Consider the following 18,667-nt stretch of genomic DNA (forward strand, 5'->3'; position numbering starts at 1 on the left):
AAATGTCACAAAGAAAAAAAATAACCCCTGGAATCAAGGGGTGTAATATGGGATGAAGGGGACTGGCTTGGGCAAGTAGAAATAGTATGTCCATGTGTTTTATTTTGTCCTCTTTGCCAAAGCCTTGGGCTTACAGTGTATCAGCAGTTTCTCAGCCCTCTATCTGCCTTGATGACTTGATGACGTGTAGTCCTTCATTCTATATGCTACAAAGGAGGATGAAGTGGCTTCTCTGCTAAAAGAACAATGAGGCTCTGTACCCATACAACCCTCTCCCGTTGTTTTCTTTTTTTTTTTTTAAAGGATTTTTTTTTTTTTAAGAGAGAGAGAGGGGTACAGAGAGAGAGACAGAGAATTTTAATATTTATTTATTTTTTCTTAGTTCTCGGCGGACACAACATCTTTGTTGGTATGTGGTGCTGAGGATCGAACCCGGGTCGCACGCATGCCAGGCGAGCGCGCTACCGCTTGAGCCACATCCCCTGCCCTCGCGTTGTTTTCATTACATGTTCCCACCCACTTACCCATTTGGTGCCTACCACAACCACATAAGAAGGGTAGAATAGCAAGAATCCCATCATGTTGCAAATGAAGGCCATCATATTGCAAATGAAGAAACAGTTTCAGCAGTGAAGTCACTCCCCCACATCAGTCCTATTCACTAGAGGTTTAGTAAGTTCCTACTCTTAAGTATGATGGGTTAGAGAAAAAATAATCAAGAAAATGATCCTCTCTTATCTGTCCATTGGGAGTGAAGAAATATGACAAGAAAGGTTTCAGACTATTTGAATATCCTTTAAAAAGAGGATGCCCAGAATGTTATGAAACTCAAGAAAGAGGATGGTTAATTCTGCCATGGGCAGAAGAGTGGCCAAGTGAAGATGTGGTATTGAAAGGAACTTCACAAGATAAATCTAAGATGGGTCTTAAGAGATGGTGGTGTCTAAGGTGAACACAGAGGGGAGGGCATCCAAGGTATGTATAGTCATGCAAAGAACAAATGAATGGCGTGGTCCTGGAAAAGAGAAGACAGTTCAGTGTAACTTGAACCTAGGGTGAGGTGAGATCTGATAGGAGTCCAAGAATCCCAGGGGCATGCTGCAGCTAGAAGGCAAGGGCACTTGGATGCATGCCAAGAGCTCAATCACTGGGAAGTCATCAGAGGTGTTTGAGCATGATGGTGTGACAAGATTTGGGGTTTGTAAAAAAAAAAAAATGATGGGAGCCTCTGAGGGTATAGAAGGAAAATCCAACCTGAACCATTTCTCTTGCTATGCACTCACAGCACAGATCACTTCTGTGGCCTCAAAACAGGCTGGGATTTCTCCTCTCCAGCCAGTGAGCAATTCCTGCAGCAGCACACACCAGCTAGGTGTCCTCTAGTGTCAGATAATGTTCTGACATTATCTTTTTGAAGATAGCATCAGATCTCATAGGTTGAGAGCTCAATTCCCAAAATTGCCACCTGCCTTCAGATGCCAGTCACTAACTAGTCCCAGGTTGTTTTTACCTGTTCTTCTGGCTGTCTGGCTATAAATTGGGGTTCCCATAACCCTCTCCTTGGGTTCCATTACTTTGATTGAGTGGCCACACACCTCAGGAAAACTCTTAAGTGCCGCAATCTGGCTGGGCACAAAATCACGAGCCACTCAAACAGGAACAAACTTTATTTTTGAAACTCCTGCCAATGCCCTGTATGCTCCTGGGAAATATGCCGACCCACACACGTGGCGTTCTCCCTGACACACACCAACAGGAAATCCCTCCTCTGGAATTCCCTCCTACCGCACTTCCCCAACCAATGGGAACTCTCCAGGAGTTCTGTAGCAGGCCAAGGTGGACAGCAGGGGTCTAATATCCATTTGAATGCAGATCTTAACATAATCATATCATCTCAATGGCTTGCTGGCATCACCTTTCAACCAAAAATGCCATGCATCATTACTACTTGGCTGTGGCTCTTAGAACATAAGTTTACTGATTTATTATTAAAGATATAGGTGAAGAGATGCATTGGTGAGGCATGGGAGAAGGAGCATGGAGCTTCCATGCCCTCTGTGGACACTACTCTCTAGGAACCTCCATGTGTTCAGCTGTCCAGATGTTCTCTAGACCCTGTCCTTTGGGTTTTTGTGGAGACTTCATTGCATAGGCCAAGTGCTTATAGATTGGGTGGAGAAACTCACAGGATCTGTACATACAGTTTCATTTTGGCCTCCCTGTACAGCATTCCTTCTCCAGGGGATGCGACAGGACTCTCTGTAATGAGGAGGCTTTTGTAACAGACAATGTAGGTCAGAGTTATAAGCCAGGAACCATGAATGAAAACAAAAATATATGTATCATAATATCACAGAACCTGTTGAAATAAGATGGAGAAAAACTGGAGTAAGTGGATTGACCATTTAGAAGGGCATTTCCTGGCTCACTTGAAACTACTAACTGAGCACAATTAATGTTAGTTTTCTCTAAGTGGAACAGGAGCAAAGGAAAACCCGACTGTGGGTTTGTGATTTTAAGTTTTTGTTGAGTTTATTTGCTTGTAGGGGAAAAGGCCAAAGGAAATAGGACAAATAAAGGTGAGAGAGAGCATTGTAATTGTAAAAATTGTAGCTGTGAAGATCAGGCTCTCCCTTTTCATTCTTTATAAAAAGCTTGTGGTCACAAATGCATTGATAAAATCTCACCCTGCCTTCTGCATGTTTTATCACCTTATTATCCAAAGCTATTTGAGCAGAAATAAATAGGCCACTCTTTTTAGTTCAGGTACAAGATTCCTACTTCTATTCATCATTTTTCTGGCCATCCTCATCCTTTGCAGATGATTCCATGTGAATTAGAAATTTCTTTCAAAAGCTGTTGTTGCTGCTGCTTGTGAAGCAGGATCCATGTTCCATAAGTAGTGTTTGCTATTGTGGCATGTGACTCTAGGACGTCCCATGTAACCATTCTGTCTCCACTGTGATTGTGGGTACACATGATGGAAGCTACAGTGGTTCAAAAACTGTCATCTTCACAAGCACATGTCTTCATCTACAAATGGGGCCAACTAAACATATATCACTCATTTGATTGTTAGGCACGTGTGAAACAATATTTAGTGGTGATTCTGGCTCATGGTAAAGATCCAATAAATACTAGTTGCTGTAGCCAAAATTCTATGTTTTCTACTCGATTCTAGAATTAAATACTTACCAGATCTATTAAGTGATGAATGTTCTATCTACTGACCAAAGAATGTTCTTCCTACATCTTAATTGACTCCTTTGATAATATTTTCCCTTTGCTGATCATTATGTATAAGAAATGTAGACTTCAGGTTTCAGTCTACATATAGGATGATCTTTTGCTAAGAATACCATTAAAAGTATCTTAATAATGAGATAGTTCTTGTCTCTATAACAGTATCTCATGTGGTTAGTAGTACATGGAAAGGGAATGGCCAATTATGAAGTCCATAGAATATTAGATTCAAATTCAACCTAAACAGTGACTTAGTGCTGTGGGCCCATCCTCTCTCCACCCACCACCAGTTGTCTATGGACCACATTTATGGATGTCTTCCTGGAAAGAGATGTAGGCCTTCCTAAAGTTCAGCTAGAATAGTCAGTTCACCTGTCTGGTTTCTTGCAGTATGATGCTATGAGAAATATAGGGTTTAATTAAAGGTGTGTAGTCTGACATGAAAAGAACATCCTTGAAAAAGACAGGATTTGATAACAATGATATCTTTTTTTTTTTTAAAGAGAGAGTGAGAGAGGAGAGAGAGAGAGAGAGAGAGAGAGAGAGAGAATTTTTAATATTTATTTTTTAGTTCTCGGCGGACACAACATCTTTGTTGGTATGTGGTGCTGAGGATCGAACCCGGGTTGCACGCATGCCAGGCGAGTGCGCTACCGCTGAGCCACATCTCCAGCCCAACAATGATATCTTATATGGGAAGGGATGGAGGGATTTTTATCTTAAAAGTTTCGTTAGAAAGGTAAAGAAATGCAGTGTTGGCTGTTGTAGACAATGGATTTTGAAGGGTGTATGAGTGGATGTTAACTTTCTATATTAAAGTCAAGTTATTTGAAGCTTTGGTGAAAGGATGAATCTAAATCTACCTCTCTGACCATTAATGTTCACTGCTGGTGTGGTGCCTAACACATGGAAGATGCTCAATAAAAGACTGCTGATTGTCTGAGAGGATGGAGGTATGTCATTCAGGCTTTGAGCATCACAGTATGCTAATCTTATCTTAAAAACATTAAAGTCATATTTTAACTCCTTGCATTGCTGGAGCCAGATAGAAGGATCTGCCACATTTCCAGAGTTTCTAACAGTTATTAAAAAGTTCTTTGTATGTTTATATTTGAATTCAGTTATGCATTACAGTAGTAGCATTTTGAGTTCAAAAGTAGATTCAGGATAAGTACTGCATCATCTTTAGTCAACTTCAGAGCTCCCTGATGGAACAGGCTGTAAACATTAATTATTATAATGTATAGATGATAAACTACCCTACGTGTTTCAGGAGAATGTGGAGTGTCAGGGGGATTTTTTTTTTTCATCTGGGTTGTGGATGTCAGAAAGGAAAACTGTCTTCTCAGTCTGTCAGGTACTAGGTTAGAACAGCAGAAGCAGGGGACCAAACTGAATAGGATTTGGTGTGACCCACATTTTGGTTTATGGAATTTCCTACCTTGAATTTTTTATGGACAAGTGTTTTTGGATTTTTTTGGTTGAGTACAATCCTGTAACTAAAAGGGATACTAAAAAGGAAGTGTGTCTAAATCAGCTGTTTCATCAGTCCTGTGACTATGAAGTAGAGCCCAAATTTCCTCACCCAAGGTATTTTGAGTTGTGTGTGTTCTTTAGTTCTGACTTTTGCTAGCTTAAGGGAACAATTCTTTGTAGGCATGGTGAAATGAATTATTTTCATGTCAGAGACTGGTTTTTAATATATAGTTTCCCTTTGAAAATAATAATTTTTGAAATTACTGTATAGATAAAAGTCACAAGAAGATGATGTTCTGATTGCATATTTTTGTCTTTCCATACTGTGCTATGTTTGTCTTTCAAACATTGTTCCCGTTTGTATTTTTTCAAAGGCTGAAAAGAAGGGAGCCAGCAATACTATGATTGGCATGATCTTTGGATGTTATGCTTTATTTGACTTGCTGGCATCCTTGGTATTTGGAAAATATGTAAGTATTAAAGTTCATATACACATTTTAATTTTTAAAGACTGTCAAATGAACCAGTCATGGTGGTGCATGCCTATAATGCCAGTGACTCGGGAGGCTGAGGCAGGAGGATCATAATATCAAAGCCAGCCTCAGCAACTTAGTGAGATCCTTAGCAAGTTATCAAGACCCTGTCTCTAAATAAAATAATAAAAAATGGCTGAGGATGTGGCTTAGTGGTTAAGTGCCCCTGGGTTATATTCCTGGTTCCAAAAAAAAAAAAAAAAAATTACCAAATGTGGTGTTCCAATTTACTAGTCTAGAATTACTATCAATATAGAAATAAGCACCATTACAGTTTTTAAAATTCTGCTACCTGTGACAATTCCATCCTCAGGGCTGATTAGTTTTTAACTTCCATGTCTGTATATCACCATTCATTCTTTTTAGAGTTATTTTAGTATTGTATTAATTATACATGTCTTCCCCATTTTTAAAATTTTCTGATACAGTGGATTTGTTTATATAAATATGAACTTGTAGAAGTAATCCATGTCTCTTTTTTTGACATTTATTGTAGCTTGTGCATATTGGAGCAAAATTTATGTTTATAGCAGGGATGTTCGTTTCAGGAGGAGTTACAATTCTCTTTGGGTAAGTCACTTTCTGATATGTTTGAAAGATTGCACAGATTTTATGATCTCTCTTCAGTTTAAAATGTTAATCGCTTATTGAACTGATCAGTACTATTACTGTCTGTTTAATGACAGCATGCAAATAAAGGTGGAAGGAGTTGGGTGAGCAGAGAACAGGAATCCAGGGGTTGGGGTTGTGGCTCAGAGGTAGAACACTTGCCTTGCATGTGTAAGGCACTGGGTTTGATCCTTAGCATCACAAAAAATGAATAAATAAAATAAAGGTATTATGTCCATCAATAACAAATAAAATAAAATAAAAAGAATGAGAACAAGAATCCAAGGGATCGTCATTAAACCGGCTACTGAATCTATCCATGAGGACTCTTGTGACTGTGAATGATAGAAACGTAACAAATTTTTGAGTCACAGATACATTCTGGCTTAGCAAAAAAGTGAAAATTGTTTTTTCCCAAAAAAAATCTGTTCAAGTTGGGTACAGTGGTGGGCTTCTGTAATTCTAGCTACTTGGGATCCTGAGGCAGGAAGATCACAAGTTTGAAGCCAGCTTGGGCAACTTAGGCAGACCCTCTCTAAGAAAAAAGGAATGGAGTAGAACGGAATGGTTGGGGATGTAGTTCAGTTTAGAGGGCCCCTGGGTTCCATCCTCAGAACAATAAAACCATGCCATCAGAAGTCTTTCTTCGCTTCCTGGCTTTGCCTTCCTCTTCTTGGGTAAGGTCTCCCTTTTCAGTTGCAATATGACCCTTGCAGTTTCAGCAGAGAGTACCCTGTTCCTAATAGCTTCCGTGAGAATCACAGAAAGGAGTCTCACTGGCCTCATCTTTATTCATGGCCCATGCCTGCATGTTGGCCATTGTAGCCCAGGGGAAAGAATGTTCTGCTTGGCCAGACTAAGTCACGGTGCTTCTTTTTTAGAGCATAAAGCAGAAGGTTTCTTCCCCTTGGTGTTATAGGGAAAATGAGTACCAGAGGCAAAACAACTATAGAATTCTTAAGCTTAGAATCCTTAAAGGAGCAACATAGTGGCAAATTCTAGGAAACAGCTCATGTAAATACTTGGGGAATGTAAAGGAATGATAATAAATATAAAGAGATAAACTCAGAAAACCATTACATTAATTTTTTTTTTGTGTGGGAGTCTTCTATTTTTTAGTTTCTTTCTTTTTTTGAAGTTGTGAGTCCCACCACGGGAGAAACCTGCTAGTAAGAAGACTTGTCAGCATGATTCTATGTGCAGTCAACCCTCCAAATCTATAGGTTCAGCCTCTGTGAATTCAGTCAACTGCAGATGGCAAATACTTAAGAACAAAGGGTCTATACTAAATATGTGCCGATTTCTTGTCATTATTCCCCAAATAGTAAAGCATAATAACTATCTATATAGTGTTTACATTACACTAGGTACTATAAATAATCTAGAGATGGCTTAACCTATACAGGATAATGTGCACAGCTTATATGCAAAAACTATGCCATTTTATAAAGGGATTTGATTATCCTTCACAGCTAGGGATTCTAGAATCCATTCCCCATAAACACCACGAAAAACTGTATTCTAAAAAGGCCTATTTGGTATTTTCATGCAAGAGAACAATTTTGTCAGCAGTAAAGGGCGTTAAAGCTATCATTATGACTCAAATCATAATAAAAACCAACCAAACAAAAACTAGATCGGGGGTGTCCTACTGAAAGTATAACAAAGCAACTTTTAAAAACAACTCATATTCTAAAGAGATTTATTCTAATAATTATGAATAACATGCTATTTTTTTGTACAGTGGGTACAGTTAAAATTTTAAAAAATTAAAACCAGCTTGGCTTTTGATAATTGTCTTATTGCTTTTCAGTCTCTTGGACCAAGTTCCTGATGGACCTGTATTTATTGCTATGTGTTTTCTAGTGAGAATAATGGATGCATTAAGCTTTGGTGCAGCAATAACTGCATCATCTTCGATCCTCGTAAAAGCTTTTCCAAATAATATTGCTACAGTACTGGTATGTAGTTTATACATTTTTCTTACTTTCTTTTGAGTGTAGCCCCAAATATTTGTTGGACCTTTCAAGTTAAAACTAGCATCCATCCTTCTAGACCTGCTTTTCTCCACTCTTGTGTTTTGTTAAATTTTCACTGACTTTTACTCTGGCAGTAAGGATGTCAAAAAAAATGTACTGTTCCTGGTACTCAGGTGCTCTTCCTGATCTTAGAATTCCCTGAATGGGCAGTTTGATAGGTAAATGTGGCTCAAACCAACTATTCTCTTTACCACTTTTATTTAAATCGCCTGAGTCATGTCTTGCTGTCTATTTGTGACCAAAATTGTGGGAGAGATGCTTGGGGCATTCCTCTGCTATAGAAGTGATTTTCCTGGTGGCAAAACACTTAATTCATACTAGAGTCCTTCCTCCACCTTCCCCAGATATGTGAAAGAGGTTTTGGGCATCATCTTGAAGTCTTTACATGCTTCTGTGCTGTGTGAGGAATGCTCTCTTATTTTGACACAAAATTCCAGAACCTGGCATCATCACATTGATACCCATTCTTGTGTATCATCTAGATGCATATAGACCTGGTATTAGAGGTATACCAGATTCCTGTCCCAGCTCTGGGAACCTGCCTCTTTGACTCCAGGAGGTTTTCCCATGACTCCCTCTCTGTGCCCATGTATCCATGCAGGAGACCTCTGGTCTTCATATTGGACCAAATGACACCTTCATATAATTGTCTTCTAGACTTCAGAGTCTAATCATCTTAGTAACAAGGACCCTTCGTTTATTCATTTAATACTGTCATAGAAAATTTTTACTATCAAATAAACTATTTTCTATTTGAATGGTTTAAGCATTAGGTGCCTACCTATATAGTTTAATTTGGGGTTTTATAGTCATTTGATCTGCCATAGTGGGCATGGTGACAGGTATGCCATTTATATTTCCTTGGAATATATTTCTCAGAAAGGATTCAGAAGAACACTAGTTTGTCGAGCTGCCCTGTAAAACACAGTTTGGTGGCTAAACAAGTTTGAAGTGTGCTGTGTGTGGTTCTCCAACTTAGAGATGTCTAGTTCACATTAGTGTTTTAAGGCTTTGAGAAATCCTGGAGTACAGATACTTTATCAAATGCTCTACAACTCAATCTGTCTATGAACTTTTTCCCAATAAAACTTGTGGAGCTGTTAAAAAGTGGTTTTCTGCAGATCACTCTAGAAAGTGCTACCCAGGAAATTCCTATAATGATGGCAACAGTCCATTGGAGAAACTTCAGTGTTGTCATTTCAGCTTTCTATATAAAATTGTAGCCAAATGCTAACACTTCTAACAAAGTTTTGGCCTGGATGGCTTTGTTATGATGAAAGGTAGACTCCCTATATTCTTTATCAAATTTTGAAAGTTATTAATGAATGGCTTTTGCATAAGCTGTGAGGTCTGAGAGTGAAGGTTGCAAGCCACAGGTGTCTGTTTAAACAGATTGATTTAAAAGTGGTATAATTTCTTTAATAGTGAACTATTCCTCCCATTGCACTGTTTAACATTAATTAACAGAACAATTTTGCATGGTGCAAAATTCATAAGTATGAAAAGGAGCATAGAATATAATAAATATATTTGACACACTGCATTGCTCATTCAGTGCCCAGTGCTTTACCCCCTCCCAAAAGGCAAGAGATATTGTAGGTTTCTTCCAGAGAGGTCCCATGTTTGTATATGCACACATACACACATATATACACACCAAGAGACAGCACAGTTCCCCTCCTCTTTTGTTTTCTTTTCATTACTGGTAGCCTACTATACTCACCATTGAGCACCTTGCTGATTACACTAACAAGAAAGTCATATTGGAGATTTTTTTTAATACTTACTTATAAAAAGCTTCATTATTATTTTTTTTTACTGGCTATGTAGTATTTCATGATATGGTTATAACCTAGTTTGTTTACACTGTTAATGAAAATTTAGATCATTTATATCTTTTCCATTTCAAACAGTGCTACAGTGCATAAAAAGCTTGTATGCACACCATGTTACATCTTTATGGCTATTCCTATAAGTTAAATTCCTAGAAGTGGAAATTTGGGTCAGAACTTACATTTTTAATGTTGATAGTTTGTCCAATTGCCTCTGTATTTACTCAGTTAGTAGTGTGTGAGACTGTATCTTTCTACACAGCTTTGGCAACAGAGAGGATTGATAGGTGATGGGTGAAAAAAAGGTATCTTGAGGTCTAATTTGTTTATTTCTCTTAAAAAATGAGAACAGACTGCTGTTGCTTCTAAGAGATATTTGTATTTTACTTTCTGTCAACAGTTCATAGCCTTTGCCCACTTTTTTTATTGAGTGTTTCAATTTTTTTTTCACTGATTAGTAGTATCTCAGGATATCTATGGGGAATTAGTTCTTTGTCCATATTTTCCCCAGTTCACCATTTGTCCTTTGATGCGTTTCCCCATGCATTTTTGGTGTATTTTCATATAATCATATATATCAGTTATTTCTTTCAGTTTCTCTAAGTTTTATATCATAACTAGAAAACCTTCCCACCATAAAAATTTGAAAAGAGGTCAGGCATGGTGATGGCACACCTGTATTCCCAGCTACTCAGGAGAATACAGGAGGCTGGAGGCAGGATAATTGCTTGAGTTCAGGAGGTTGAGGCCAGCCTAGGGCACATAGTGAGAATCTCTCATAAAAAAATTCCATATTTAATTTTTTATGATCTAAATATTTAGACTTCAGTTAAATATGTGTGTATGTATAAATTGTGAAGTACATAGTTGTTTTTTCAGATAGTAACTTGTTAATTCTTCAAATGATATATATTACCTCCTTTCTCCCCCATTTTTAGGGAGGTCTCGAGGTGTTTTCTGGACTGGGACTAGTACTAGGTCCTCCTTTAGGTGGCTTTTTGTATCAATCCTTTGGCTATGAAGTGCCTTTTATTTTTCTGGGATGCATAGTTCTGCTGATGGTACCACTCAACATATATATTTTACCTAGTTATGGTAAGTCCACATCCTATTACTCATTTTAATAATCTTGAATTTATTTTTATGCCTTTGTAGGAGACCAGTTTACTAGATATTCATTTTTGTTTCATGTAATTGCTAATAACTCTTTAGGACACTCTAAAAAGACTGATTTTCTTTACATAAATGTTGTAGTCGATTAGTTTATAAAAATTTCTGCACATAACCAATTCTCTCCCCAATCTTTAGTGCAAGCAAATACTTAATTTCTGTTCATAACCTATCACCATAGGCAGTGCCCACCAGAAGTTGTCTTGGACTGAATTAAATATTCATATCAAGAAGTTCCTGTGGGTCACACACTGCCCCATAATTCCTAGGAGGCTGTAGGAGAGGGCAAGGCCATTTCTTCCTTTCCAGTGGGCTTTGAAGCTGTCTGTGTGACACCGCACAGGGGCAAGGACACAGGTCCACATCAGGCAGTAATGGGCCTCCTCCTGGTTTCAAAGCTTCGTGCCCCATAGGATTCTCTCTGCCCTGTGATAAGTTCACGCTATTGCAGCCAGGTGTCCATGAGGGACGTCCTGTTTATGAGTTAGCAGGCTCAGGGAGGCACAAAACAGAGTCCTTATCAGGTACTTATGGTTCATTTGTAGTTTCTTTTGTCCAGATGAAATTTATCAGTCAGGGTTATTTATGTGTTTAGGTACTGTGGATTGAACCCAGGGGTGCTTTACTACTGAGTTACACCCCCAGTCTTTTTTATTTTTTAATTTTGAGACAGGTTTCACTGTGTTGCCCAGGCTGGCCTTGAACTGGTGATCCTTCTGCCTCAGACTCCCAAGTCACTGGGATTACAGGAGGGTCACTGTGCCCAGAGAGTCATGGCTCTTTTTGTTATACTCAGCAGCAGAGAACAGAGCCAGAGACACACTATCACCCTGAGCTGCATAGTGATGTTTGTCTTTCAAAGTGAATGACACCCTTGGTTCTGTAGTTGAGCATCCTGGACTGTGCTCAGGTTTGCTTGTTGGTTACTTGGCTAATAATTAAGAAATGGACACCAGTCAGATTCTCATGCAGCAGGAGAAGAGTTTTTGATAACACTTCATCACACCAGGTGATAGAAAAAGACTTTGCCAAGATCCCAATCCATGGCAGAACTAGGTGTTTAGTTAGGACTTCTGTGATTACTGCTAGGCTGACCTCAAAATCTCTTGCTCCTGGAGTTCTGGCCTGCTCTCCACATCACCTTTTCTCTCCCTCCTCATTTTCTGTCTTTTTCAACCATATCTAATCACCAGCCTAATTACTTCGTACTTTTTCCTTTTTTTTCTATTATTTTTCAATTAAACTTTTCCTACATTGTTACTGAACTTAAAGTCCCAGATAGCTATATTTTTATGAGCCCTCCACAATAGTTTGACATTTTTTTCTTTACCTAGAAGGATCCTTTATTTAAATTGAGTCAGGGGTGTGAAGTTGGGGGGGGGCAGAGGGGCGGAGTTGGGGGGACTCCCTAAAAAAAGTTCCTGGGGTTGATAATATTAAAACTTGTAAATGCAGATTTAGGTGTTCCTGTTTAGGAGTATTTTTAAAAATTGTTCTTTTAGGAGAGTTTTCACACACAAGTTTGAAAATTAAACTAATTTTCTTTTCTTTTGATATTGGCAAAATTTGGTATTCTACAAGTTCTACCACTTCTAGACCTGTGGACATTTGTGGCTTTAGCTTTGGGTGCTAAGTGTCCCTGTCCCTAATTCTTTAGATCTGCTCACGAGCCTCCTCCCTGTATATATAAGAACATATCTAAATTAGAGTCATGGATATGCCAATCTGTTACAACTTGGTGGATTCCTGTGCTTTCCATCAGAAGAGTCAGTTGAGGATACAACTGTGATGGGAAGGGACTCTTTTTGGGGACTTCTTTCTTGAGCAGAGGGGAGACATAGCATTGAGCCAGAGAGTGTCAGTCTGGCTCTCTAGAAAAAAGAAAGAGCTAGTTTTATTCATATGAAAGGGCTGCTTGCAGGGATGGGCTAGAGTCTAGGAATTTTAATTGGTTTTGGGTACATTTTCTGAGTCTCTTTCTTTGTGGATCCTGGGCAAGCACTTTAACCTTGAGGGAGGCATGGTTAGCCTGGGGTCAGAGTTGCTACAGTTAAGAGAACATAAGGTCTGTGGGGGAAAAAAACATGTCCTGCCAGTAACAAGAGTCTGCGAAATTGCTGTTTGAGTGACTCCTCAGCAGTTTTATCTTCTGTGTTATTTGTCCTTGAAGAGTCCTGGCAAGAGGGTATCCTGACTTTAATGATGCACCTGGCTTTTGAGACCAATAGGTGGTTGTCAGTGAGAGGGCAGGGAAAGATACATACCATACTTTTTTTAAAATTATTTTTTTTAGAGCTTTATACTTACACAGAGTTGTTGGATGCATCTTGACAATCTCATACATGAACTGGAAATATATTCCAATTCATGATTCCCCCATTCCCTCTTCCCTTTTCTCCCACCCTCTCTCCCCTCTCCTACCCTCCCTCCCCTCTCCCATCCTCCCTCCCCTCTCCCATTCTCCTTCCTCTACTCTATTGACTTCCTTTCAGTAGTCTGTTAGTTTATATTTGATTGCATACCATACTTTTAGTAGCTAACAGCCAGTAGTTAAGGTCCCTGAAGTGCATTTGCTCTTTTCCAGGGATGGGTGTGTGTGTGGGGGGATTTGTCTCTGTTCCCTCCTCAGAGTTTTTACTTCTTTAATCTTAAGGGGTGCTGCTTTTCATGGGGGTCCCTGTCCTCCTCAAATCCTCTTATTAAAATCCTTAAAACAATAAGTTCAGCAGACCAATCCTACCTCCTGGAGATTATAGTTAATAAAAATATTTTGTATACAGTGGTCTCCCCTTCTCCATGGGGCATATGTTTCAAGTCTACCACTGGATGTCTGAAATCATGGATAGTACCAACCCCTATATACAATCTATTTTTCCTACACATACATACCTATGATAAAGTTTAATTTTCTTAATTAGGTACAGTAAGAGATTTAACAATAATAACCAATAATAAAATAAAACCATTGTTTTAGCTATACTATAATAAAACATTTAAAATTTATGAATTATTTCTGGAATTTTCCATTCAATGTTTTCAAACCACAGTTGATCATGAAGAACTGAAATCTAAAACTGCAGATAAGGAGGGACTACTGTACTTGAAAATTACTAATAGAGGAGATTTTTAATGTTCTCACCACAAGAAAATAAGTATTTAACACATGTTAAATAAACTTGATTTAGCCATTCCACAGTGCATACATGTACATCAAAAATATATACAATTTTACTCCTTACTTTAAAAAAAGTTGAAAAAAAAATCAGATTCACCAAGTACAAACTTTATCCTGAAAGCCATTAGGAGCTATTGTTAGATTTAGGTACAGGGGTCACGTTCTCTGGAATCTTGCCTCCCACACTTCCTAACAATTATTTATACTATAAGACATAATTTGTATTACCTCTTCTGGGAAGTTTTCCTAAGTGTTCTTCACCATTGGAATAGATGTTGAGTAAGTAGTGCTGCAGTGCTTAGATTTTTGTCCTGTCCTCCAACACCTAAGGACTCCCCCATCTCCCATCTCTACCTGAAGCTTCAGGGCAGGCATTGCCAACCAGGGAGTCACATCTCTCCAAGAAGAATATATCAGAATATGGAGGAAACCGAGGGAATATCCAGGTAGCTTTGAAACACTCCTCAGGTAATTCTACTGAGCATCCCTTGAGGTCAACTTTAATTGATTAACTAATAATGTGTTCCTTTCCATAGATGTTTTTAAGGGAACCATTTATGTTATAATGGTTTCTGTTCTACCTTAACATATACTAATTTTTGCATGTATGATAAAGGTAGCCAATTAAAATTGGAATCTTTAGTAATTCTTATTTTAAAGGTGAATAATAAAGAGTATATATAACTCAGTATTCACACCCAACCATCTCCCAGCTGACAATACCTCACAGAGCCACATGGTGGTGCTAGTTCTCCTAAATTGAACTACATGCTGTTTCTGAAATGAAACATGGTGTCTGTGCTGAGATTTGCTTCCCTGTTAAATACTTAATTGGTAAATTAAAAAACTAGCATGAGGTTTAACTTCATCTGTTGTATCCTGAAAAAGTCCTAAGCATAGTACTTAAAATAGTTGAACCACTCGGTGAATTTTTTTGTGCTTTGCCCCATACTTAGTCATTATTCAACAAGTCTTTTCATTTATTTACTCATTTATGTGGTACAGAGGATCGAACCCAGTGCCTCACATATGCTGGGCCAGTGCTCTACCACTAAGCCACAACCCTGACCCTCAACAAGTATTTTTAGAGTGATTAGCTATGCTAAGTGCTGCAGGAGAAATGACGATATATGAGGGCTGATCCTCGCCCTCCAAGAACTTCCATGTTCAAATCCAGCATGGTATCTGGATAGGATTGCTGTGGCCACCTGCTAACTATCCCCCTCCATGGGGCCACAAAACGATCTCTCTGAACCACACATTTATTCTCATTCCCGGCCTGAAATCCCTAGTGTTTCTCAGGCTGGGTTCCCAAGGTGTGATCTCTGCCCACTACCTTGGTGTCTTCTGCCTAATCTTGATCTTCCGAGTGTACTTTTTCTCTTTCATTTTCTCACACACAAAATAGTTTTTTCTCGCTTCTAAGTCTTTTAATAACATGCCTGGATTATTCTTTCTTCCTTCTTTACTTGCTCATCTCAAGCTCATTCTTTAGGCTCCAGCTTAGATATCACTACTCTAAAAGCCTTTCTTGTGTAGCTCTCTGTTGCATTTTAAGACAGTCTCTCATATCCCATCCCCTTTCAGATTCCATCCTAGCTATCTTCACCCCTTGTTGTAACTTTTCTGCAAGGAAGGAGTCTGGATCTGTCTTGTTCATCCTTGTGCATACAGTTTTGTGTGATGCCTGGCTCAGCAAAGATTTTGCTCAGTAAATTAACTGGAAGAAATCATCAAACAATAGTAAACACAAAGGGAAATATGATTTCAGTGTTAAATTATGTAATATAAATTGAAAGTGCAGTAGGAAACCAGAGGAAGGTAAAATCAATGAGTCAGGGCTAGAGCCAGTTCTTATAGCATAAACAGAATTTGAAAAAATAGCAAGGAAATAAGAAATAGGTCATGCAGTACTTGTGGAGGCTTGGAGAGAACCGTGCCTAATGCTTGAAAGTGAAGAAGTAGGATTACTATTGAAGAATGGTAGGAAATGGGAGTTCATTTGAACTTACACCTTGGATGTTAAAAGTAATTCCCATAAGGTCAGTAGCCCCACTTCCAATCTAAGTTTGCTTTGCCAACAGAAAAATGTTTAAGACATAACTTTTTTTTTTCTTAATTAATGTGAGTTGCTCCTTAAGCACACCCATATTCTTCCTTGGTAAGGAACTGGTGATACTTTTCCCTGTGTCAAATCAAACTCTGCACATTCTCTATCCTATCAAGGGGAGGCCTTACTTTTTGGTTATAACCTAAAACCTGAGACCATTTCTTCCACTCACATTCTGATTCTAGTTGATTCTTTTTGGGTTTGGGAATTTTTTTTTTTTTTTTTTTTTGGTCCTGGTGATTGAACCCAGGGTTGCTTAACCATTGAGTCACATCTCAAGCCCTTTTTATTTTCTTTTTTGAGACAGGGTCTCACTCATTTGCTTAGGGCCTTGCTAAGTTGCTGAGGCTGGCCTTGAACCTTTGATCCTCCTGCCTCAGCCTCCCGAGTTTCTGGGATTACAGATGTGCACCCCCACACCAGGCTGGAAACTATTTTTTATAAAACTAAATGTGACCTCTAGATTTGAGTAACTCATGTACAAAGATAGATGATATATAATTTTAGATGAACTCAGAGGTTCAAAAGTTGTTTTGATTATTATAAAAGATGGCCTTAACAATATGACTTTTAAAATTAAGTTATAAGATAAAGAGATGTGTCTATGATTTATTCCTTTTTTTTTTTTCATTTTTTCCTCCAGAGGCTGATCCAGGTGAACACTCATTCTGGAAACTTGTCACTTTACCGAAAGTTGGCCTGATAGCCTTTGTCATCATCTCTCTCAGTTCCTGCTTTGGCTTCCTTGATCCGATTCTGTCTCTCTTTGTTTTGGAGAAGGTAAGTAACATGAGTGTGGAAGAGCTCTTCTTTGTGACAGGTGGATATAATTGCATGTTCCTGGGCCCTTCCTAGGGAAAGACCTTACTGGCTGTGAGAGGAGGTGGACCGGGAGCTGTGCACCAACGTAACCTGTGCCTTCCCTGTGTGATTTGAGCTAGGGATCTGATCCTTTCACAAATGCCCAAAATGTTGGTCTCCTTTCCAAGACCTTGTTCATGTCACTGTAGGACTGGCTTGGGCATCATCCATATTGCTTAACAAGGACACGTTTCCTGTATTTGTTTGAGTTCCAGGGAGGCATGAAGGGTACTCATTAGCTCATGTGATATGAGGTGTACTCCTCCAGCAGTCTCTCCTGATCCCCTTACATTTTAGTTTATTTGATACAATCAATGTAATGATGACTTTGAACTATATCAGTCCGGGATGGGAGAAAGCAACCAAGAATCTCCTGTGCTACAAAGTTGAGTTCTAAATGTCTGTTGGCCTAGAAATTCATTCTTAGATATTTTTTTTCCTTCTCTCTTTTGTGTGTGCAGTGTTAGGGACCAAACACAGGATCTCGTGCATGCTGGTCAAGTGCTCTACCACTGAGCTACATCCCCAGCCCCTCCCTGCTTTTAGATATTTATGAAGAAAGATAATGATGCAGTCAAGTTAATTACTGGAGAATTAATATGTGTCTATAGAGACAAAAATTTACTAACTTTAGCCCACACTGTCCTTATATAAAGCATTAAACTTAAATAGTACCATTACTGGAAATGTAAGTTTCAGTAAATTTTCTAATATGGTAATTTCATGTGCTTTCTGATCATTGATTTTCTTATAATTGTACACTATCCCTTGAAATCACTAAAGACAGTTTTGAGTATTTCACAGAAGAACTTGGGAGACCTTGTGCTGTCCAAGGTTTAGAGAATAATATGAAATGGCCCTTAACCCATGAGATCAATGAAGTCCATAATGATCATAATGAAAATACTGTGTGTTTAGGGTTTCACAATCCATCCACGTCTTCAACAACATGCTCCTTTCAGTCATTTTTCTGTACTCTTAATAAGTTGTGTCTACACACACACACATATCTGTAACTGATCTTGGAGAAAATCTTAGAATAAAATTTTTTTTGTATCTTAGAATAAAAATTTTTTTAAAACGATTGGTTTTGCTCAAGAAAATAGTGTATTCAAAAGTAAAGAAGATGAGAGGAGGTTTCTCCAAAGACAACTGTAGTTGACTCATTTGTGGCATGATAGGTTGGGGCACCCCTGCTTGTTCCTGTTTGATTGGCATCAGACTCATCATGTCCCCAGGGGTTCTGGTGGGTCTGTTGCTTTTTTTCCTACTTCAAGCAAGTGCTGCTGCTCCATCCTGCTAGCCAACTCCAGTCTAAGTAATCTGTAAACATTTATTTTCCTATTTGCCCATCAACATTTTAAAAACTTTTTCTTCTGATAGCTTATATTTTTTAAATTGGCAGTTTGCTGTAGGATCACTGGTTGTGTAGACTCTTGGATTAAGATGGTGCTACTCTTTACCCTTCTAGTCGTAAAATAAGAAGAGGAAAATTCTGGGCTCTTGTATCTTGTTACTATCTTTAAAGGATTAATTGCTTAACGTGTGCTAGTATTTGTCATACAAACTCATAAATATATTGATGATATCTTGACTTGTTAGTTAAGGAAAGTGAAAAT

At 38.5% G+C, this 18,667-nt stretch overlaps 1 protein-coding gene across 3 annotated transcripts in view; it reads left to right on the forward strand.

The window, feature by feature from the left end:
* Slc18b1 (solute carrier family 18 member B1) overlaps positions 1–18,667 on the forward strand; it is a 30,383-nt gene that overhangs the window by 2,090 nt on the left and 9,626 nt on the right. For 2 of the 3 annotated variants that reach the window (XM_026381450.2, XM_026381460.2), the window contains exons 3-7: positions 5,094–5,189; positions 5,749–5,822; positions 7,675–7,822; positions 10,671–10,827; positions 16,831–16,967. In XM_026381450.2, coding sequence (XP_026237235.1) covers positions 5,094–5,189; positions 5,749–5,822; positions 7,675–7,822; positions 10,671–10,827; positions 16,831–16,967 — 612 coding nt within the window. Of the gene's footprint in view, positions 1–4,142; positions 4,197–5,093; positions 5,190–5,748; positions 5,823–7,674; positions 7,823–10,670; positions 10,828–16,830; positions 16,968–18,667 lie in introns of those variants that run through there. The other variant, XM_077801956.1, reaches the window with a different exon arrangement.

This window comes from Urocitellus parryii, chromosome 8, assembly GCF_045843805.1.
Source record: "Urocitellus parryii isolate mUroPar1 chromosome 8, mUroPar1.hap1, whole genome shotgun sequence".
Taxonomy (NCBI): Eukaryota; Metazoa; Chordata; class Mammalia; order Rodentia; family Sciuridae; genus Urocitellus; species Urocitellus parryii.